We start from the raw sequence: 24,068 nt of genomic DNA, 5'->3' as shown, positions 1-24,068 counted from the left end.
GTTAACAGAAGAGCTGCTATTAACCAAAGGGGTTTAGCCTTATGCCAAAACCTTAACGTCTTATGTCAGTTGACGCCTAACTTTCATTTAATATATGACGCTTGGCGAGGAGGAAACGTTAAATCATGTTCAAATCATATTTTTTTGTGTTCCAGTGAGTTTTGTGACTTTTGAGGATGGCAAAAGAGAAGCATCACGATACTTTAATGTTGGAAATGGGACAGGGTTTAGCAAAATTCCTGTTTCATTTCATTATTAAGACAAGCAATTATTCTGCATACTCTTGGGCCTCATGATTTAAGACCAGTCAAAATATTCAATATTTATCACCTCAAACCACTGATTCTAGTTTACGTTTCAATCAAAACAACAACAACGAAAAGAAAAGAAAAAAATTGAAAAACAGAAGTATGTATTTACCACTGGCCTCTTTCTACTGTCGGTATCCACAGCCCACAGGAAGTCTACTAACATTATTGCTCAGCTGAAGGGGGAAACTATGACTACCATGAGCCAATCTTCAAATTTAAAATGAGGCTGTAATAGAGTTCACAGACTCTTGACTACTATTTTCTTGACGAAAAAGTCTACATTTCCCAAAAAGTACAATCTAAACCCGTCACTGCCTGGCAAAGATCTTTCACATTCCACACATTTCACCCCTGTTCACAATGCAGGCTTTGTTTTAAAAATATCTAACTGACATGAAGTCATTAGGGTCCATTTCAGACCTATAGACCCAAACAATCGGAGTCTGAGTCAGGCTTCCAAGTTAAAGTGAAAAAAAAAATAGTTACACAACCTAACTACTATGAGTTACTTGCTCATTAAACATTATGACATCAGAGGGGGTAATCATCTGTCTGGGGTATACTGCGCAGAGAGCTCCGGCCAAAGATGTTTCTAAGTGAGTAATTTGGAAAGGAACCGCTCTTTCAACTCTTTCACCACCCTGACCATTGCTTTATGAAAGGCCTACGTCATTGTTTTCCAGTTAATATAGAAAGGCTTTTGGTTACTCTTCAAACATATCTCATAGAGTTTTCTATTGTTTGGGCATCATTTTATAGCTTCTGGATATTTGACATTTCTTAATATAGTAGCTGCCCTGTCATGAACATAACTCTCCGCTCTGCAGTGATTTGTAAATACAAAGAGTATAGCTCGAGCTCAGGGGGATGAGGAGACGTCTCAGACTGTTCTCTGTTAACTGATTGATGATAATTGCTTTTTATTTGTGAGCGGATGATTTAAGTGTTGTTAGTCCACAAATAGCGAAGCCCTGGAATGATGATTAAAGGGGATTAAAATTAAGGGTGACGGGTGTGGGCTTGTTTGGAACACTCATATTTCCTTTCCTTATGTCTCGGAGATTTCATCTTCAAAGTAGTGGACTTTAAACTGGACTTTGAAATCTGCCTGAGGGACTGCTGTCTGCTCTTAACTTGGTTTCGAGTTATACAGAGCTATAGCTTGAGCACACCCCAGACTGTAAGTGGTCCAGTTCCTCTGAGTTTATTGCTCACTGTTTGACGGTACTTTCTGTGTGTACAGGTAAGCGGAAGACAGAGCCATATTTAGACTGTCCGGTGCGTCACCGCTGACTGCGCGCTGCGGACTGTTTTGACAAGTGCGGGACTTTATTTGTTATTAAATGGACTAACGGTGAGGATGGAGCACTTCTGGCGGAATACTGTCTTCACTTTAATTGTCATAAGTAAGTACCAAACTTCTGTTTTGGACTTTAAAGATGTTAACACATTTTTTTCGCCGCAACCCTTTCGAGGGTGATAAACAGCCAATCCTCGCCGGGAAAAGCGGCGATTTCATAGTTTTTCAGAAGATCTTTTCCCCCCTAAGCTGTATCAGTTATTCGATGTATATTTGACTTCAGCCTCTGAACGGTTTTTGCGCATTTTGAACACATTGCAAAACGTGTGAATTTCACCGGATGATTAGCCAGGAGATTATTTTTAATGAGATTTCCAGCTTTTATTCGTCTCTTGTAGAAATAATATCATAGTCAAGGCTCTACGTTATGTGGATCATAGAGGAAATAACTAATATTTTCACATACTGCTCGCTATCGCTGCCCTCCGATGTGTGGCAGCTGTGGAGCAAAACACGACAGACATTTTTAATCCGGTCCTTATTTCTGTTCCTGTTCCAGTTGTTATTCATGGTTTTTGGGTTGTGCACGGGACGCAGCGAGCTGTTTTTGTGCTGCAGGTGCACGGGCGTGGCAAGACACAAGACTGGTGAAGGTTTCGTGAATCCTCTACCTGCTGAGAAGGGAGAGAGGCAGGCTGAAAGCTGAGCTCTGCTCTGCCTGTATGGGCTTGTGGGTCTATTGCTGCACCAAAATATTCTACCTGAGGGGATTCAAATGGATGTGTTTGGGAATACAGCCATCTCTTTAGAAACAGACTGATCCGTTACAGCTTCTACTAACTCAAACTTCAACTCTTCGTGAAATGTATAAACTCTGAGTGTGTGAAGCTTCTTAATGGTCTGCCTTTCTCACTGAGTTAAGGGGATGCTGTTTTTAACAGAGCATGAGCCACAGATGCCTCAGATTGTTGCTGAAGATAAAACTGAAGTTGTACCACTTATAATCCTGCTCTGACATCAAATGCAATATGAAATGCAGATAGATATTTGTGTTGTCACACTGTGATGTTAATTCCTCTTTCCCCTCCACCAGCTGACAGTATCTGGCAGGCACAGTCCTTCAACCTTGGTACTGCAGGTGCCAAGATCTTTAGCGGAACAGCAAAAGAAGAGTTTGGTTACACAGTCCAACAAGTGGAAAACAATCAAGGCAAATGGTATGAATTTCTGTCATCACATAAAAAAAACGTCTTGAATCAAAGAGGTTTCAGTGTCATCGCCATGTTTTCTTGTCTTTAATGTTTTATAACAAAAACATTAAGCTGCTATAAGCCTTCAAGCGGTGTGCATATTACTTTGCAGTTTTCCTAGAAACAGCATTAAAAGTCGGGGAGATAATGGCATTCACAGAGGACAGGTTTGAGGTCCTCGTTATCAGCCTGCACGCTACAACAGGCTCAATTTGGTGTTGCGCAAAAAGTCGGACGTGCATCACAGAGTGGTTGGCTCCAAACTGACTTAAAAGCTTCAAACAATTGTACACTTGAGAAAAAAATCCTGCTGTTGTACACAAACTTGAATATCTTTGAATCAGATAGTCCGCGTGCAGTCACATCATGTTATTTTCAAAAGAATCAAGTTGGAAACAACAGCCTGTAACTGCAAAGAGATGGAAATGGAAATGTTCAAGCCACTTACTGGTGCACAGACAAGTCTCCACACTGCTACGCTACCACCAAGTTGAAGCAAGTTTTCAAAGCAATACATTCCATTGCAAAAAATGTGGCCTAGTCATTATTCTATTGCAGCATCCAACAGTAGTTACAAAAGTCTTAACTATTGAGTCAACAGTTCACACATTTTTAGTTTTTAAGTGATGCGCATGGAAACTGCAGTGGCCTTAGCTGATTTCATTCCATGCTTTAAAAAGGTGCACTTTATTGTTGTTAAACAGCTGTTGTTCATCTACAGTTCTCACACCACTCTTATAAGGGTTGTAGTGTGGAAACGCTGCCATTTCATTTCCTGTGGTATCACTACTGAGGTTGAGCATTTTCACAAAAACATGAACATGTAACTAAACATGTGCTGATATTACCTGTCACGTATAACAGCTGATAAATATTGAATAAGGTACAGACTTTTTTTTGTCCCAAAATGTTTAATTTTGCACGTTACTATACTGTTTGAAACCGTCTTCGCCAATTTTTATTATACATGTGTAACAGTAAAGTAGTAATAAAATTCATTACTGTTTAACATTAGTTAAACAGTAATAACAACTAGATGTCTGACTGTTGTACACTCTGAGTCACCATTTGTCAGAGTAACTCACCGCCTGAAGGAGTGACCTATTTGCGTAACTTGGAAATACAGAATCTGATAAAGACTACTGATTACACGTTGCATGGTAGTCCGCAAACTAAACAGGAGATACACACTATTACACATCATACCATATATGACAGAATGATGAGTGCCTCTTCCTGTGCCTTGTTGAGCTCTAGATTTTGAGAAATGTCTAAGTAACAGCAAGAAAGAGCTGGATGTTGTGGGAATAAAGTACATGAAGTGGATATTTTCTGTTTTAACTTTGATGTTTGTTTTAAAGAATGAAATAATTGAATTATCCACATATGTTATTAAAAAGAGCAGAAAAACTCAGTGCTGCAAGTTCATAGCCTGATTAAAAGAAAATCAGTTTTCTGTATTTTATGTGAAAATGTTTGTGTTTTTGCGATTACCAAAATTTCCCATACGTAGGTAAAGCTTTAAGGATAACGCCAACAGTGCATGTTTTTTCGGGTTTTTCTTTTTCCTAGGCTCCTGGTTGGTGCTCCTTGGAGCGGTTACAGTCAAAACAGGAAGGGGGATATTTACAAATGTCCCATCACAGGATCCAAAAACAGCTGTGATAAGCTCAATCTTCAAGGTAAGGTTTTTGATGTTTGTTTCACAAATAAGAGGCTACCTTGCAGAGAAACACACAAGAAGTCATTCTGTCCTTTTTATGTTTCCAAATTCGTCAGACGTAACAGTTAAATCCAACAAAGTTGTAATAACTTCATATATTGAGCTTTTAGAAGCTTTTTCTTCAGGTTGTAGAAATTCTTGATGAGAACTGTAATCTGAACAGTAATCTAATGATGTCTTTGCCACTTTTTTACAGATTCTGTCAATGTTCCAGAGGTTAAAAATGTCAATGCCAACATGTCACTGGGTTTGACTCTTACTCGAACGCCTGGTGACAATGGTTTGACGGTATGTTTGTTTGAGTGTGTGCAACTTCACACAAAGGAAATAACACTATATCACTGAGCATAAGGAGAGCTATTTCCAGTCTATATGCTCAGTAATGTATTTTTATAACCACCTCCGTGACTAACACTTTCTATTCAGTTAGGCCTTTACAACACAACTCCTTATTCGTTACTTCATACATCACAGCTCTAATAAAGACCTTACCCTACACCATTTCCTTCCTATTTATAAGTTGGCACAAACTGTGTGTGACTCACTCCAGTGACAAAAAATATGGGTGGTCTCTTTAGGGAGCTAGACTAGAAAAGCAGAGCTGGTTGTTTAGATTGGATTGTTATGGAGTTGTTGTAGTATGTAGTATGTAGCCCATGCTAGATGAGCCTGTGATGAGCTGTGTACTGATATTTGAAGGTAAATATGACCCTTAGGAAACTGACAATACAAGATATAATTAAGAATTTCACTTTGGTCTCTGGGTTGCAGCCAGAGACGGTTTGAGGATCTAAATTCAAGGTTCATGAGGAAGATATAGAGTGTCTATGAAAGTGCTTGAAAGTGGGACTTCCACAGTGATGTAAAAATAGCACCCATGATGAAAATTGTCCAGAAGTGCACAGGTAGATGACCTTGAATGAGAAACTGTCCAAAATGATCAAAGCATGATATAATATTTATTGTAGGTTCTTTAAATGGCAATATAAAGTGCCTTGAGCCGACTGTTGTTGTGATTTGGCACTGTTTAAATAAAACAGAATTGAAGTGATATCAACTGAGGGCATTAGTTGATATCACTTCACCTAATGTTGTGTTATATATATTGACAGGAAAAATGTTCATACACAAGATATCACTGGAAACCTTTAAAGATACTCATAACAACAAGCTTTCTTTAAACTTCCTTGTTTCTTCCTCTGTGGTTGGCTGATACAGACATGCGGTCCACTTTGGGGTCAGCAGTGTGGCACTCAAAACTTCTACCCAGGAGTATGTGCCAAATTGGATTCCGTCTTTCGGCTTCAACCTGCCTTTTCTCCAGCTGTCCAGAGTAAGATGTTTTAATATGCTTTGTATAGTTCATTATCTTTCTTGTAGTGCTTGCCTTTTCATGCAGTATTCCCTCAATACTAACTAAAGGAAATACAGCCTTTTGTTAATCTATAGCTCTTTAATTACCAGTTTCAGATAGATCCCGGTGCTTCTGGAAAATCTGACAGAGATCTTACAAAACATTTTTAATTAAAGACTAAGTTTGAAATATTTTTTTCTCCAGACAATGTTCTTCATTTTTCAAGTTCCTTCGTGTTTCATTGTTAGTCATATCTTTTGGTTACCTTCTGTTTTACTGTGAAGTTTTTTTTTTGTTTTCTTGTGGCCTTGTTGTGGTTTTGATTCCTGATTTTGTTTAAACTGTTGAAAGACATGAAAATGTTAACAAATGGTGAAGTGCAACTAGGAGTTAAATATGACATATTATACCAAGCAAGTGTCAGAGCTCAAGGCTGTGGCTGAATGAATGATAAATAAATGCATTGCATGAGCACAGTTTATTTAAGTACTACTGACTTTTTCAGAGTGTGGAGGGCCGATGGACATTGTGATCGTTTTGGATGCCTCCAACAGCATTTATCCTTGGGAACCCATTGTAGAATTCCTGAAGAATTTATTACCCGCTCTTGACATTGGACCCCAAAGTACACAGGTGACTATGCAACTAAAGCTGTAAGTCAATAGTTTTGACTTACAGCATTGGTAAAAAGAAATTACATCCACTTTCAATTATAAGGTTTTACATCTCAGGACATAATATCCTTGTAAGAATCTGGTAATGTCCTTACCAGAACGTAAAATTAGATAAATACAACCTCAAATTAACAAGAACAAATTACAGTTTACATGATGTAATAACTGAACAAAAACTAGGCCAAAATGCTGAAGCAGTGTGTGAAAATGTATATACAGACCATGTTACATGTTTATTGAGGTTTGCAGCTTAGGATCATTGTCCTGTTGCATGACCAAATTTTGGCGAAGCTTTAGCTGTCAGACAGCTCATGTGGCTGCGAAACAAGCCCAAATAATCACCCCTACATCGCGGTGTCTGTGTCTAGTTGTACATAAACTTTAATATTTAACACACTAACTGAGACCAGAATGTGAGATGGAGCTCTTGGTTTATTTTGCAGTTTTTCTGAGCATTGCAGGTTTGACCTTGGGTTGAATGTCAACTCCCAGATTGGCAGCTGTCTTGAAGGTTTTAGACAAGTGGATAATATTTTCCATTGTAGACTGATGGATTTCAAATTGTTTAGCAATTTTAAACCTCCCCAGATTGGCGAGTAGTAATGTTTGCCTTTTAAAGATCATTCCTGATGTTTCCAAGCAAATTGCCAAAACTTCCTGTTCCTACTTACCCTCTTAATTTATATGGAAGCAGTTAGAGTATACTTTTTCCACACACAGGATTCAAACAGATTATTTTTTATAATGTCCTGATATGTAAATCCCTGTAATTGGAAAAGGGGACGCTTTCGTTTCCACATGACTGTAATTAGTCTTGTTTCTTTCTAGTTTTCCTGTTATCATTATTGCCACAGTCTGTAATTTGATGTATAATTTTTTTAACATTATTATGCCAGGTTGGCGTCATCCAGTATGCCGAGAACCCCAAATTTGAATTCAAACTGAATCAGTATCAGAACAACAAAGACGCTATTTCTGCAGCATCTAACATAAAGCAGATGTATGGGGAAATGACCAATACCTTCCAGGCAATTGAGTTTGCCAGGTTAGTTGATTTTTATCACATCAGAATCATGTATTTGTTTCATTTATCCATAAATAAATCCAATATCCTGCCTTGTCCTCTCCTTTCAGCACTGCTGGTTTTAGTGCCCAAAACGGCGGCCGACCAAACGCTGCCAAAGTAATGGTGGTTGTCACTGATGGTGAATCACATGACTCATCTATGACAAAAGCAGTTATTGCCGATTGTGAGAAGAAGGGCATTACCCGCTTCGGTATTGCAGTAAGTGCTCATCTACCATTTACGCTGATTATTCATGAGTAAAAAGTATGATCATAACACTGAATTTCAGGTAACCAAGTCACATATTTAAGATAAATTTCCATGACTTGAATCATACGTATTATGTAATGGTGACATTTCCTCATTTTCTGCATTTAAGCATCCTTTGTTTTAAAGAACTGCTCACTTTATGTGCAAACTCTGACAAGTGTTTGAACTGCTAGCAAGTATAGAACCAGTTTTATAGTTCACCTTTCTAACAGTACTTGCTAACTGCACAGTGCTGACCTGCATTAAATTCCTTTTCTGATAGTTTATATTTGCTCATTAATTTGCTGATTTGATTTGTTACTTAAACTTATATTTACTTTGTCCAATCTGGAAATGCTGTTTTGTTTTTTGTTTTTTTTTAAAATAATAATAGGTCTTGGGTTATTACACAAGAAATAACATCGACACAGACAAGCTTATAAGTGAAATCAAATCCATCGCCAGTTCACCCACAGAGAAACATTTCTTTAACGTATCTGAAGAGGCAGTCCTCTATACCATCGCTGGAACTCTGGGCGACCGCATCTTCAGCATAGAAGGTACATACTGTAGAAGATTATGCCATTTCCCGTCCTGTTGTTGTGTTTACTGTAACTATATGCAGAACATATAGTCTATGTGACAGTGGATGTACAGTGCCATGAAAAAGTATTTGCCCCCATCTTGATTGCTTGATTTTTGCATTTTGTCACTTAAAATGTTTCAGATTATTTCCTTTATTAAGAGAAAACGCTGCCCAAACCTGCCTAGCCTTGTCTGAAAGAGTAATTACCCCCTGAACCTAATAAGTAGTTGTCCAACCCTTGGCAGCAAGAACAGCAATGAAGCTTTGTGATAGCTGTCAATGACTCACTTAAATCCCAGTGGAGGAATTTTGGCCTCCTCTTCTTAGGAGCATTGTTTTATTTCAGGAATACTGGAGGGTTTTCAAGTCTGAACAGCCTGTTTGAGGTCATTCCAAAGCATCTCAATTTGATTTGGAGGTGGACTCACTGGTGTGTTTCGGATCATTGTCCTGTATAATCAGCGCTTGAACTTCAGACCACGACCTAAAGGCCAAATATTCTCCTTTGGGATTTTCTTGTAGAGAGCAGAGTTCGCGGCTCCATCAATTATGGCAAGTCGTCCAGGTGATAAAACAGCAAAGCAGTCCCAGGCCATCATACTGCCACCAGCATGTTTGACTGTTGATATGATGTTCTTTTCATGAAATGCTGTTAGTTTTATGGCAGATGTAGCTGGACTCTGCTTTTTTTTTTCTTCTAAAAGTCTGGGTGATTACCAAGATGTTTTTTGGCAAATTTGAGATGAGTCTTTGTGTTCTTTTTGGTCAGCAGTCCTTTTCACCTTGGAACTGGATGCAATTTTTGCCCAGTTTCTTTCTTAATGTTAAATTGTGGACTCTGACCTTAACTGAGACAAGTGAGGTCTGCAGTTCTTTAGCTGTTATTCTGGGTTCTTTTGTGACCTCCTGGGTGAATCATTGGTGGACTCTTGCTGTGTCCCAAGGTTTTAGCAAACGCTTTGTAACTCTGTCCAGTGACTTTGTTTCTTATCTGTTCTTTAGATTGTGACATGATGAGTTACCATTTGAGATCTTTTAGCCTAATAAACCTTTATTTTGTCAGACAGGTTCTGTTTAAGCAGTAATCAAAAAAATCATTTTTCTTTGTCCAGTGTGAAAATTTGTTTGATAATGTGAAACATTTACATGTGAGAAATATGCAGAAAACTAAGAAATCAGGAAGGAAGCAAATTCACTGCACTGTAGATTAATTTCATGACATGTCTTTTCTAACTTTAGATCTTAACATGTGAGTTTTCATTATCTTTATGTTACTGTTTGTTATGTTTGGGTTTTGATTCTGGTGTACACATAATGCTTTGTTCCCACAAGGCACTGGAAAAGGGGCAGACAGCTTCAAAATGGAGATGTCCCAAGTTGGATTCAGTGCTCACTATTCCAGCAAACAGGTACCCACCCAGCCAAAAAATGAATCAGATTAAAAAGGGTAAAGGTTTGTCAGACATCTTTTTTCTTGCCTGCTAAGCTGTGGAAACATGTGCAAAACCACTTTAAGAATAGCTGGTTAAAGTGGTAGTATTGTATCTGATGGATCTGATCTGATTTATGTTATATGTGCATATTGGTCATGCAGTCATGTAGTGGTGTAGTGTTTGTTGCCTAGATTTTGATCTTCTCTCTTTAAGGATGTATTGATGCTCGGAGCAGTGGGAGCCTATGCCTGGAGCGGGACTGTCGTACATCAAACAGGGTCACAAGTACATATTCTCCCTCTTTCAGCCTTTGAAGATTCACTGCAAGACAAAAACCATAGTTCACTACTGGGTAGGCATTTAATTCTTTATTTATTGGACCAAATCTATAATACAGTTTGACTTTGTTAGATAACTGTTTGCATAAAACACTACAGGGATAGGTGTAATGGATGGCTATTAGTATTAATACCAATACGTTTACACTACAACTGCATGGCTTTGAAAGCCACATTGGAGGCCTATGAATTTATTACATATGAAGTTTTTATGTTTCACTCATTTCAGTCCAATCATTGTACTTTTCAGGGTAGAGCCTTTGTTAAGCAGCTTAGCACAAACCTGAATCATTCAAGCATAAAAAGGCATTTAACTCAAGGGATGAACCAGTACATATAGCAGACAACTTAGCAAACACTGAATTTTAAATTCTATCGTTGCGCACTGTTGTTGCTCGCAGCGTATCACAAACAAACACATAATTTGTTCCAATTTCTTCAGTCAAATCCATTAAAGATGCCAAATATAGCACAGCTGGACATTAAATAATGGCAAAATAATACAATATTTTTGCAACAACAAGGTGATTTGCAAAGAGCTATTAGCCTTTGTAAATACAAAATTTGATCTCAACGTCATAGACTGGCCCGGTATGAATTTGCTTTTTCAGTTGTATAACAAAATGAACTGTGAGACAGTGTGTTAAACGTGTGATGGCACCCCTAAGTGATAGCAATGAATATTTTAAAACAAACACCAAGATTCTCAGTTTTGCACTGTGGTTAATTCGGTTTCCACTCTGAGAAGTGGCAACCTGATTCAAAAACATGTGGGGGCAAAAAAAAGGCACCTGGGCTGAGGTATGCCAAATTACACAAGAACTGGACCAGAAATGAGTGGCAACATGTCTTATAGAGTGATGATTTAAATATACAGTGGAGATGAGGAGAGGGGTACAACAGTGAGTGTCTACAGCTGTAGAAGAAGGTGGTGGTTGTGTCAAGATTTGGGGATGCAGTTCTGCCAATAGTTTTGGGGCTCTCATCAAAATTGATGGCGTTGTGAACGCAGAAAAGATTTTGATCGAATAAGTCCTTGATTTAAAAAAAATTCCCCAGATGTTTTCCTTTAATTTTGAGCTTCTTGAGACAGCGGGGGCATGTACAAACTGCTCTCGAGTGATATCACCCTTATGAAATTTTATAGTGCTTGTTGAAGCAGGACACCTTTCTGTGCCATTGTTCTTATTCATAAATGGTTCAGCAAAATCATTCACAGCACTGCTACACCCAAAGTGCACCTGACTAGAGGTCTGAACAGCCAGAATAACTGGGGGCACCATTGTTGTTGAATAAATGTAGAAGAGTAATTATTAGCAGGATTAATTGAGGACTTGAGTAAATCTGTGTTATTGTTCTACATTCTGCCACTTACCGAGTAAGAATATGTAAAGAGTTTATCTGTCAGTTGGTGAATGTTGTCTTTATGTTACTTTCCAGGTTACTCTGTCACTATAATGCGTGTTGGACCCAACGAGTACTTTGTGGCTGGTGCACCTCGTTCAAACCACTCTGGACAAGTTATCGTCTACACTGTCGATGCTCAGAAGCAATCTCATATCATAGATTCGCAAAGAGGAAAACAGGTACTGATCTGATTCAAGATGAGTGATTCATGTGACGTGAAGTGTAAGGATCAGAGTTAACCGTTGTTAATTGGTTTCCCAGATTGGCTCATACTTTGGAAGCGTCTTGTGCTCTCTGGATGTAGACAAAGATGGGACGACAGACTTCCTGCTGGTTGGTGCGCCCATGTACATGAGTGAGCTAAAGAGAGAGCAAGGCAGAGTCTTCCTATTCTCTGTCACCAAGGTAAAATTAACCACTGACTACTATTTTAGTTCCATTTTGTGGTATGGATTTCCTGCACAACAGTGCAAAAGAGATTGATCGACATATGCAGACAGGAGCAGATATTCTGCTTCTTTTATAGATTTGTTTTTAATTTATATGTTTAGCTTCATCAGCTGCATACAATCTCCATCTTATCTTCTGAAGGGCATACTGAACGAGAAGGGATTCCTTAAGGGTCCACCCCCAACCATGGATGCACGTTTTGGGATGGCCATCTCTGCTATTCCTGACCTGGACCTAGATGGTTTCAACGATGTTGTAGTTGGAGCACCGCTGGAAGAGAAAGAAAAAGGTGTTATTTACATCTACAATGGAAAGAGGGACATGTCAGGTGTAGACTTCTCCCAGGTACAGTACATATTACTAACATTTTTAATAACAATACCTTTTTACATAACATATGTGAACATAATGGGGTTTTTTCTTTTCAGAGAATTCTTGGCTTCAGCCTGGATCCTCAGCTGAAGTACTTTGGAAGGTCTCTAGATAGCTATAAAGATCTGAATGGTGATGAACTCCCTGATATCTCAGTGGGGGCCTATGGCAAGGTGGTGCAACTCTGGTGAGTTAAGCAAGTGCAACTCAGGGGAAATATTATGGTTTAATATTATGATTTTCTACACTGTGTCGCTTATATCAGTCCGTGTTTTTAGTCATTTCAAACTGAACTTTTTCTCAGGTCCCGTAAGGTGGCATCTGTGACAGTTAAAGCTTCTTTCAATCCTGATAAAATCAACATTCTCAACAAACCCTGCAACATTAATGGTCGCATGCTTTCATGCTTTGACACCAAACTGTGTTTCACCGCTGCATTTAGACCTGCAACGCCTGCTGGAACAGTCGGTAAATATATAATATGTACACATGTGCACTCCTTTTTAAAGTAATAGGGTTGAAGGATTTTATACCAGACTAACATAGAATTCAGACACTTATGCAGATGTTTATGACAGGGGTTTTTTGGGTTATTTTTAAACAAGCTTAGTCATAAATCATGATTTCAGATACAGACAAATCAAATAACAAAGGCAGAAGTTGTAGGTATTTGGGGACTGGCTCAGTCTGAGTCAGCCTTCTTGTTTCTCTTTTCAAACTGGGTGGTGGCTCTATGCTTACATTAATCAAAAAGACAAGTGCTGTAAGTAACAGGTTTATCATCTGATTCTCAACAGGAAAGCAAATCAGTCCATTTCCAGAAAGTCTGATCAAGATAATCCAAACACAAAAGATTGACTGAAGGGACAAAATGTGCCACACACATAGTTTTTGCTTTGTTTTTTCAGATATTACATACAATTTGACTCTGGATGCTGACTTGCTGTCTTCAAGAGTGACATCAAGAGGAATGTTTGTAAAAAATAATGAACGCCTTCTGAAAGATGTGAAACAAGTACCATCCACAGGCCTGTGTCAAGATTACAAAGTTTATGTTCAGGTAGTGGATTGTGGATATATTACACTACATTTTTCCCCAGAATAGGTGTGAATTATTTTGAAAAAGATCCCTTAATTTGTTCATACACTTTGTATTCAACAGGAGACACCAGACTTTGACAACTCCCTCAGTCTGAAAGTAGAAATTGAACAAGCGGATCCAAATGCGAACCCTGTCCTTGACAAATTTTCTGAAAATGCTTATCAGTTCTTTGTAAGTATTTGACACCCAGCACGTCCCTGATTCTAAGTTTATTATTATTATTATTTTTCCCCTCATGCTATGCCTACAGGAAACAAATCAAGTGACAGAAGACCTTATGACGAAGCTGTAAAGTTGTTTGTACAGTCATTTTAAATAACATGTTTTACCTGTGAGATGATTACTGGCTGGTTTCAGTAAGTCATGCTATGCTGTTATTTCCCAGCAGCATGATTAAAGCTCACCCAACTTACAGACATGTAATCATTTCCGTTTATGATGTCTGTTCTGTTGGAAATGCGGTTTTAGAAAAACGCTGCATCGTTTGGCTGAATTTGCTGCCGTGTCGTTGTTTTAGATCCCCTTCACCAAAGACTGCGGCTCTGATGAGGTGTGCAACAGTGATCTAGTGCTGAGTGTGAAGACAGATGCAAAGACATCCGGGTAAGAAACACTGAGCTGGACAAGGTAAAATATGCCATGTGCAGGGATCGTGACACCATGTGCCGTGAATATTTTTGTTTTTTGAGTTTACAGGTAAAGATAGGACCGGTTTTGTTTTGTGAATCTACCTGATGTGTAATGGCAGCCACAAGATTGTGTGTGGCTGTGTTTTGTCTTTTTGTTTTGTTTTTTTACTATTTGTGTGATTGATAATTGTGAAAGGCCCTGAAAACAATACATCAATAAAACAAATTATATGTAATTGTGGGACCAAAATTTACAAACTGTGCATCAATTTTTGTTCAGTAACATTTATAGACATTTGTAGTTCTTTTTCCAAGCAGAGAGGTCTCCTCCTACTGGCAATTAGAAAAAGTTCAGGTTTAAGGTACTTTGCATTTGCTCTGCCTTTTAAAACAGGTGGCTACATCCTTCTTTATATATGAAGCATTATTTTGCTATGATAATAATAAATCTTCAATAACTTATACAGCCCAACTAATTTATCAACAAGCCAGTGTTTGCAACCAGTATTAGCTATATGTTGATCTATTGGTATCAGCATTTATGAAGGCTGATAAATGAAAATGATCAAATTAAATAGGCAGTGGGAGAAGCGTCCTGCAAACATGCTTTGAGTCTTGATGTTGCAAAGTTTTTCCATGAGGGGAAAACTTCCCAGTGATAACACGTGTTTGTAATGCCACAAACTCTTAGCACAGTAATGAATAATTAGACATAACAAATGTTAGGCAAATATTTTATGGTTTATGGTGGACACATTGTAAAAAAGCAGAAATGTATTTTTATTATTATTTTTTCATTACTGTGCTATGATGGCTGTGGAGGAGATCAATATACAAGCTTTAAATTGTATGAAATTACAGTTTCAAAATGTATGTGTTTATTCACATTTTCCACATTTTGTCCCGCTGGCCGATTGAAGTCTTTGACAGGCCAGTTCTGGCCCCCAGACTTTATGTTTGACACCCTTACCCTACATGTTATAGTCCAATAATATTGCAATACCAACCAAAAAAAAAAGCACCTTTGTTTTTCTAACAGGGCTGAAATCTTGGCAAGTGTAAAGTAACTATGTGCACCATACAAGAAAGAAATGCTTTTAACTCTTAACAAACGTTACAAATGTTTCTGTTTTCTCTGTTTTACAAGTCTGCCTTCATTGCTTTATTGCACATATTAGAGCCCATAAAATTGCTGGATCAGACTCTGAAAAACATAAAAGATTTTGGCTCCTCGGTGTATTAACTCACATGAATGCGTAGGAAGGACTTTATAGATCGTACAGCAGCATTTCAATGTATTTGTAGTTTTGCAGCTAGTATTGGTTTCTGTTTTGTGCACTTGACTGATTGTTTCTCTTAATTTTAAGAAAGGCAACACAAAACTGTCTAAGGTGGTAATTAAGATTAGGTAAAAGAAATCACCCTTAATAGCAAGCAACTTTTAGGGAAATAAAGGGGTAAACAACTTTAAACTTTCCTTCTCATTCTGAAAAATACTCTTGCTGTTACATGAAGAAACATAATTTGATCTCTTGTGTTGCAGCTCAGCACCCATTCTGGTAAGCCCTAACAGCCGAGAGCTGTCATTTGAAGTTGTTGTGAAGAACAAAAAGGAGAATGCATACAACACACAACTCGTGATAACTTTCTCCAAAAATCTCTACTACTCCTCCATCTTTCCTCTGGTAAGCATGCCTAATAAAAACTACTTATGTTTACATGATGCTAATGTGAAAAACAACATGCTCTTTGAGTAAACTTTTTCAAAAGAATTTATTTCTTATTTTCTCTAAAGTGTATGAACAGCAATAAATAAAAATAAAAAGCAGCAAAAAATGAATATTAAAGCAAGAAAAAAGCCAGTGGAATAAAGCCACAGTCCATAATGTTGTGTACTCTACTAAATCTATGCCTTTACAGACAGAGGATGTCAAATGCACATCACAAACAGAAAAAGTTATTTGCCATGTAGGATATCCAGTATTAAGAGAAAACCAAGAGGTAAGCACAAAACCCCATAAAGGAAAAAATAATAAATAACAAAATAAAGTTGTAAACGTTCTCTAATCTTTTTGCATATACATGTTTTTATTTGTGAAATATTTGGAAAAAATATTGTGTTATTTCATTACAGGTGAAATTTCGCATAAATTTTGAATACAGTCTTGAGCAGCTGGAAGATAAAGCCATTCTAAAATTTGTGGCCAAGAGGTACACTGAATTATAAAGAAACTCAGCTCCAGTAATCAGCTTTATTAAAATTATTAGTGATTAATAATGTTGTCTCTTTCCTTTAAAGTGACAGCAAAGAGGAGATAGATACAGACAATGAAGTGGACTTCTCCTTTCCTGTTCAGTATGATACTGGGATTAGTTTATCCAAGTGAGTTTTCCTTACCTTAATATTACTTTTTCTCATTTAGTCTCAAAGGGTAAATCTGAAAGCTGATATTAATGTTAAAACATTCATTTCATGTACTTTTTATTCTAGGCACCCAAATATTAATTTCTTTGTGGCAGATGCAACCACTCCAGTGTTAACAGTGAAAACCTACGATGACATCGGCCCAGAGTATAACTTTAAAGCGGAGGTGCGATAAATAAATCAGTCTCATAAAATATCATCAGAATTCTTACCTTTATTTTAACAAATGTATCGTCTGTAATGCAATTTATTTACAGGTTTCTACAAGTTACCTACCCGTGAGCCTTCTATATCTGACTATTAATCTGCCAATGACCAGTAAAGGTGGAAATCGGCTCCTGTACATCACCAGCGTGGAGGAACAAACAGTGAGTTGTAGAACCACCTTCAACATCTTGAAGTAATCATTTATATCAACATGAGAGACTTTATCAGTCTCTCGTGTTGATGTGGAGGAATTTTGGCCCACTCTTCTTTACAGTGTTGCTTCATTTCATTGAGGCTTGCAGGCATTCAGTTATGCACATCTCTCATAAGATCCTGCCACATTACTTGAGTCGTGTTGAGGTCTGGACTTCTTTTGGTTTTCAGCCATTCTGTTGGAATGGGAATCAATGTCCTGTTGCATGACCCAGTGTCAACCAAGCTTTTGCTGACAGATTCACATTAGACTCTGGAATACTTTGGTATACAAAAGAGTTCATCATCTTGTGGTTTCTCCATTTTTGTTTCTTTTTCATACAACATCTGCAACAAAATTGGCTCTTTCTGTTGCTCAGAAGTCAAATTTCTTTGTGAAACCGATGATGGCATTACTCAAGGTTGGCCAGCTTCCTCTTTCCCAGCCACAGATACTTGCAGATTTTATTTTTTCTTTGCGAAATTTCTCACCAATACCACTCAAATCAAGTTCATATATGTCTGCAAGTCTTACAAGCTCATCCTTCGTACAATGATCCAGAAAACCTTCATGTGGTGCTGCAACAAATTCCTGTATCCCTTCCGTGATTCAGCTTAAGGCCCACATAAACACTAATAAAGACAAAAGTCAGTGTTGCTCCGGGTCACTTCAGGTCAATGCAACATGTCCCTTAAGTAAAGTGGAAGCATCCCCGTGTTGACCTACTCCGATAACCCTGGTCTTCATGCAGATTAGCTTTGGGCTATTTAAACACTCAACCTACTAAACCAGTCAAGCCTCCAACAAGCTAGTTACTCACAACTAACTGGTGCGGCAGTGGAGCCACACCAGCGCTCCACTGCTGGCAGATGAGACCTGCCACACACTCTGTCACAATGTTTGAAACGGACTCACGCGCAGACCAGGTATCCTTGGTAAAGAGAAAGTGCATTTATTTACAGTGAGACACCAGGTGAGAATATATATACAGTGTGGCGGGGGAAAGGGTCCAGGGGGAAGCAGGGATTAATCCAATACACGCTCTCAGTGGGTTCCAAACACACACACGCTCGCTTGGGTCCAGGGCAGATCTATATACACACAGAGAAAGAAGTCCAGGTTAGGGATAGTCACAGGTTTAGGTTTAGGTTTAGGTTTAGGTTTAGGTTTAGGTTTAGGTTTAGGTTTAGGTTTAGGTTTAGGTTTAGGGGGACTGACGCTGATGGCTCAACGATCCAGCGAAGGATGACACAGGTCCGCCGTCATAAATAGTGCTCCAAATCAGCTGGGATCGGCTGCAGGTGTGATGGTGAGCACAGGTGCGTGGGCCAGGGGCGGGAGCCCGTAATGAGCACTGCCCCGGCAGAGGAGAGAGAGTGCAAAGGAAAAACAAACAAACAAAACATGTTGCCAAACACAGAGTCAGCCAGCGAGGCACGGGGACCATGACACACACAGGCCGAAAGGATGGAAGTGCAGAGCGAGTGGTCAAAGCTTAGAAATGAAAGAGTGTGTACGTTGTTTTCTGTTATGAATGTTTGTGTTTCTATCGGCTACCAAAGTTTTACTCCCAAATTTGTTTTTAACTATCAGGCTGCGTACAATTTCTTCAACTTTTACTGGATTCAAGTGTTATATCCGTACAATAAATGATAGAAGGCTTCTCCTCCTTCTGCAGGGAGGTTCAGTCAGCTGTCAACACAATCTAGTCAACCCTCTGAAGATCGGTGAGAACACTCAGACTGTGTCCTTCTCTGCGGAGAGCTTCAGAGGAATGGAGAAGCTGGTCAGTGAGATATTTATACAACTGTTGCTTTTAGCAGGAAGTTATGCACAATTCCAAATATGCACATCTGCACATGTGCACAGAAATCTTTTGACGCATAATATGGAAGAAAATAGTTTGTATGCAAAAGATGATGGTTTTGATGCACTACTTCTGTTTCATATTTCCTACATGAATAATAAAGCTATTCTTTTTTTTCTTTGTTTACATATAACCTTACAGTATATGCAGATTCCACCTTAATTAATATCACATTGCTTTTTTTTTTTTTTTACTAATATTGAGTGTTGTTTCCTGATGGTTTTTTTTTAAACTAACAGGACTGCAAGAGTGCAAACTGTGAATCTATAAAGTGCATCCTCAAAGACACTAAAGTTAAGAGCACCTACTTTGTGAACGTTAAAACGAGGATCTGGAACAGCACTTTTATTTCGGTAAATATCTTCACATTGATTTTAGAAAGATGGTCTGCTTTTATTATCATTACATTTCTTAAGTTATTGATTGTGGAATTAATCAGTTATATTAACACAATTCGTGTAATTTGTTTTATGTTAGGCCACCTATCAGACCGTTGAGTTGACCTCCAGTTTGGAAGTGAAGACCGACAAACCTGATCTGCTCATTATCAAAAACAAACAGCTGACTGTAAGATTATATTTCAGTTTTTTACTTTGCTGCTTAAATCTGACTAACATGATGCTGTTTGCTTAAAAGAGCAGCTCAGTTACTCCAGCTGATGAGCATACTCAATTGTCCTGATCATTTTCACAATTTTGTATGCAAAGAGCAGTGTAAAGCACACGAGTGCTCTTATGTAAGAATATTTTATTCATTTATTTTTGTTTATTTTGTTAATCATGCCATTTCTGGTTTCATTTTAAACTATTATGCCTGGATTTGATGGAGACAGACAAGGCAATGATGTCTCCTGTTCTCTTGCGCTCTAGCTTGGGTTGAGAGTCAGCAAACCTGGAGAGACGGCCGATGTTCCAGTTGGCGTCATAGCTGGCAGTGTCATAGCTGGACTGTTTCTGTTGGCTCTGGCTGTTGCACTGCTGTGGAAGGTATGTTTTTGTTTGTTTGCTTGCTTTTTGTTAAGATGTAGAGGAACAACAGTAGGATATGTAAAACTTAGGATGATGTACATTTGTAAAATGAGCATTTCATCTTTGCTGCACCCTGCTGCCATGAACAGATATGGATGATTTTAAAGAAATCTGCAGCTTTAAGTTTACTGATTCCAAGAATTCCTCACCAATATGCTACATAGCACAGGGATATAAGAAAGAAAACAGTTAAAACTGGTAACTGGTCTTGTAAAAATCTGTGGAAGTATTCTTTTGGTTCACTTTTTCTGTCAAACTTTTCTTTCTAGTTTGGATTTTTCAAAAGAAAGTATCAGCAGCTTCAGATGGAAGATGCACAGCACAATGCGCAGGGCGATGAGGTGCTGTGAAGAGAAAACCCACAGCTTTCTCTTTCTTCTGGTACTTCTCATTAGTTCTTGTAAAGTATGAATACACTGCAGCTCTGCCACTGGAAGCTAGGCATTTTACTGGAAACTGGAGCCTCAGTGTTACTGGGATTTAATGCTTTGCACACTTTACAGAGAATTATTATCAGTCTTTACTCTTTGTGGAGTATTTGAAATGTATAGGTTAAAAACTGTATTTTTTTTTTTTTTTTGCTAACATTGGCACCCTTTTGTACTGCAGTGATTTTGAAGCCTTTGCTAAAATCTTTGGTTTGTTTCCCCTTTTGAGTTTTACACTGTAAAAGCATCACTTTTAAGCATTACTGTCTGTTTTGACGAATTTCAGTCATCACTCTTTCAATTAGAATACTTATGAATGTAGCAATTTTGTCAAAACATTTAACTTTTTAAAGAAGGCAGTAACTCTGTAGTACAAATTAGCTTGAGATCTACTGTCATCTCTGCCACTCAGGACTGTTTTTTTTGTAATAGGACTAGTGATATCAGGAGCTTATATGCAAAACAGATACAATACTTATCATGCAAAGTGAGTGAAATTTGTAATTACTGTGTTAGTACTGTATATACTATAGAATCAAATCATCGGGTTTCATATTTGCATTTATATATGGAAATGTTGTTGACAACATGGGTCAATGGGATATATATTTGTGTATTTGTATTTTTATTGATGATATTTGTAAAATCCCAGTAATATCACAGTTATTCAGGTATGACGAGTTTGGTAGAAAATTGCTTAAGGCTGACCATTTATACATAAGTGTGTATTAGTCTATTTATTTTGTCGGTGAATCAAAGAATGGTTTCCATATTTAATTTCAGATAACAAATGTATAGCCAGACCAGGGATGGTGCTGTTAAAAACTGGATGTCCTTTTTTTCCCAGCACACAGCATCAAAATCCCAAAGAATTAACAACAAAAAGCAAAGAAGGCAGAATATTTCATAATATTTCACACGCAGCCAACACCCATGTTTCCGATTTACAGAAAAGATTGAATGAGGAGCCAAACATGTGCTGGCACTACTTTACCACAAGATGGCAGCATGTTACAAATGACGTGTTGGCAATGTTATAGTATGGTTTGTTTCTTTTTTCATTACTCAGTTGATGATTTGGATGCCCCACATTCTTATTGAATTGTATTTCACAATTAAGGAGTTATATCAGTTGTATTGCTTTTCTCCTATTTTGTCTTCCATCACCCTGCTCCTCTCCTCTCCTCTGCTCTCCCCTCCTCTGACCCTGCTGGGAACCCTGCTTGGATCGCTCCAGTACAACTGAGTTTCCCCTCAAACTCAATTAATTCCCTCTCACATTTTTGACTGTCAGGTTCTCCCACCGTTAGGTTAGTCTCTCCCTTGACTGTTTAGGAATGTGTTTCTGAATGTTTTCCTTTGCAGCAAGCCAACGCCAGTACCCAGCAGAGTCTTTAGTGTACATTTTGTTGGATCTGACTCAATGGAATATGCTATTTGTCTCTAATAAGCAGCATATTTTTTGTGAGTTTAGGCTCGAGTCTCCTTGTTGGAGAGAATATATAGAATTTGATAAATGACTGAACTACTCTGTTTCACGATTACTCATAGGCTGCGGCGTTGTGAAACAACCTTTGGATTCTGTCTATATGTGTACAGGGAGCAATGTGGAAAGAGTTGATGAAATGAGATACAGTGAAAGTGTTTGTATACCTTTTGTAAATTAATTTCTCTAGCGTCTTCCACATGTGATTGGCGGTTCCAGCCAAATAAATGAGTTATATCATAAAGGAATGATTACTCACAGATTCCTGCAGCGTTCTTGTAATTCAGCAGGTCGTAGCAAATGATTTAATAACTGCTGGTCTTTTTTGCACTTTGTAAACTCTTGAGCACTACCTGCATTTCAACTATAAACTCTGCATTGTGAAACCAAGGTGCTGATTGTTTTGTTTTTTTCCATTTCTCTCTTTAAACAATAGAAAACTTTGTCTTTTCTGCACAAATGCTCAAGGTAGATTATAGATTTCTGTTGATGTTTGTAGATACAGACATGCAGTATTGGAGCCTAATCTTTTGGGATTTTACCACAAAAATGCCTGTTCAAATGAAAATGGATGCCCTCCATGATATCAGAAGTGCATGGAGCTAATCAGGATTTTATTATATTCTATGGCAGTGATTTAGAGTGGCAAAACATTCCAGTCAGTACTAATCATTTGCTTCATGGGCCTGTTTGAACCAAATTCAGCTCAGAGCCTGAGCCCTGCTTGTCCCTTTGCTTATGCCATTAATGGCTTCAGGACCAGAGCCAGCACTTTAAAGTTGATACAACAGGACAGAAGAGGGCTTGCATGTTGAGAAGTGTTTTGGAAACTTCAGATCTTCAAAGACACTGATCTCACAAATCATTCACACCAGACACTGAATGATTCGTTGAACATAATTTAAGATCAAATGAATGTTTTCTTGATTTGTTGAAATGAAGAATTGTCTCACAATGAATTAAAAGTTCCCAAAAAAGTAATATATAATATATACATAACCTTTATTTGGCACATTTGTTCATTTTGTTATCAAAAGCCAATTTTTTGATCACCCACACAAGATTTTATTACCAGATACTTTAGTCTCTTGATAAAATCATAAATCATCTGTGGCATTTATGCATGATTCAGAAAAGTGTCCTTTAAACAGATTATACATATTTGATTATAGGGACCTGAAGTAGTTTTCATTACTTAAAGATGTTTCAGAAAAGCTTGGCTGAAATGTTCAGTCTTTATCCAAATATGCAAAAGTGCATAAAGCTCCGGTGATTACTCTGATAACAGTCAACACAAGCTATAAATCAATTTTCTGCAGAGGGGTTAAAATGAGATTAAAAATATACAAATATTTGCCATCAGAGGATCAAATAGCTGATAAGGACTGCAGAAAATTGTCAAAATATTTGTTCTGGTCTCATATTTGCTGTATCATATCCATTTTTGTTGATTGAAGGAAATGAAGACGATTGCAAGGTCTTTTATGGGGGGTTTTGTGTTAAAAACTTGTTTTGCACTGAAAATCAAGCAGTCAGAAAAAGCATGTTGTCTTCTTATATGATGTTCATTCGTTTTTGTGAGTCCTGTGTGTGCTATCGTGGAAACCCCCTTTTGAGCGTATCTTTTATTGTTTCTAATCCTAAAAAAATGTAATAACATTAATATTGTTCATTGCTTATAACGGTAATGATCTGTCTGTAATAGGAGTGATCACATAAGTAACGGTTGACGTCTTTTTTTTAAGAGAACCCCCCCCCCCCACACACACACACACACACACACAAGCACACACACACACAAATCCTGGTCTATATTAAAATCTTACATAAATATAGATTTGATATCAGATATTAGTATCATGGAGATAAACTGTACAGTGAGTGGTATTTAACTGGATACAGACAAAGAGATCACAGTGTCTTCTACCTGACCGTCAGTTAATTAATTTCCCGGTGTCTGGTTCGCACAGCAGACACTTTGATTTGGAGAGCTGTAACCAGAATTCCGCTGAAGAGGTCGCGCAAGGACTTCTGAAGGAGTTCAGCGTCTGTGTGTAGTGTGTGTGTGTGTGTGTGTGTGTGTGTGTGTGTGTGTGTGTGTGTGTGTGTGTGTGTGTGTGTGTGTGTGTGTGTGTGTTTCATTCAGTGAAACGCAACACCCTGCTTCTCTGTCTGAAGGCTCTTCGGAAA

The 24,068-nt window shown here is 38.0% G+C and overlaps 1 protein-coding gene across 2 annotated transcripts; it reads left to right on the top strand.

The window, feature by feature from the left end:
* The first annotated feature begins 1,550 nt into the window (after positions 1-1,550).
* LOC120745723 (integrin alpha-2-like) lies at positions 1,551-22,268 on the top strand. 2 transcript variants are annotated; one of them, XM_040050804.1, is made up of 30 exons: positions 1,551-1,717; positions 2,705-2,828; positions 4,434-4,543; positions 4,781-4,872; positions 5,803-5,917; positions 6,444-6,571; positions 7,509-7,657; positions 7,747-7,897; positions 8,322-8,487; positions 9,846-9,922; positions 10,160-10,298; positions 11,725-11,870; positions 11,953-12,096; positions 12,283-12,486; positions 12,570-12,700; positions 12,818-12,981; positions 13,422-13,573; positions 13,676-13,786; positions 14,133-14,218; positions 15,788-15,929; positions 16,165-16,245; positions 16,379-16,455; positions 16,544-16,627; positions 16,736-16,837; positions 16,932-17,037; positions 18,748-18,855; positions 19,176-19,289; positions 19,414-19,503; positions 19,806-19,922; positions 20,234-22,268. In XM_040050804.1, exons 1-30 carry the CDS (start codon positions 1,672-1,674, stop codon positions 20,312-20,314), a joined length of 3,537 nt encoding a protein of 1,178 aa, XP_039906738.1. In that variant the 5' UTR covers positions 1,551-1,671; the 3' UTR covers positions 20,315-22,268. The 2 variants fall into 2 exon arrangements, with proteins under 2 accessions (XP_039906738.1, XP_039906737.1); XM_040050803.1 differs by having other exon boundaries at positions 1,569-1,717; positions 16,736-16,835; positions 16,927-17,037.
* The last annotated feature ends 1,800 nt before the right edge of the window (positions 22,269-24,068 follow it).

The sequence above is a fragment of the Simochromis diagramma genome, unplaced genomic scaffold (assembly GCF_900408965.1).
Source record: "Simochromis diagramma unplaced genomic scaffold, fSimDia1.1 OVJJ01000131.1, whole genome shotgun sequence".
In the NCBI taxonomy this organism is placed as follows: domain Eukaryota; kingdom Metazoa; phylum Chordata; class Actinopteri; order Cichliformes; family Cichlidae; genus Simochromis; species Simochromis diagramma.
The sequence above is the reverse complement of the archived record's forward strand: the minus strand, read 5'-3'. Positions and strand labels throughout refer to the sequence as shown.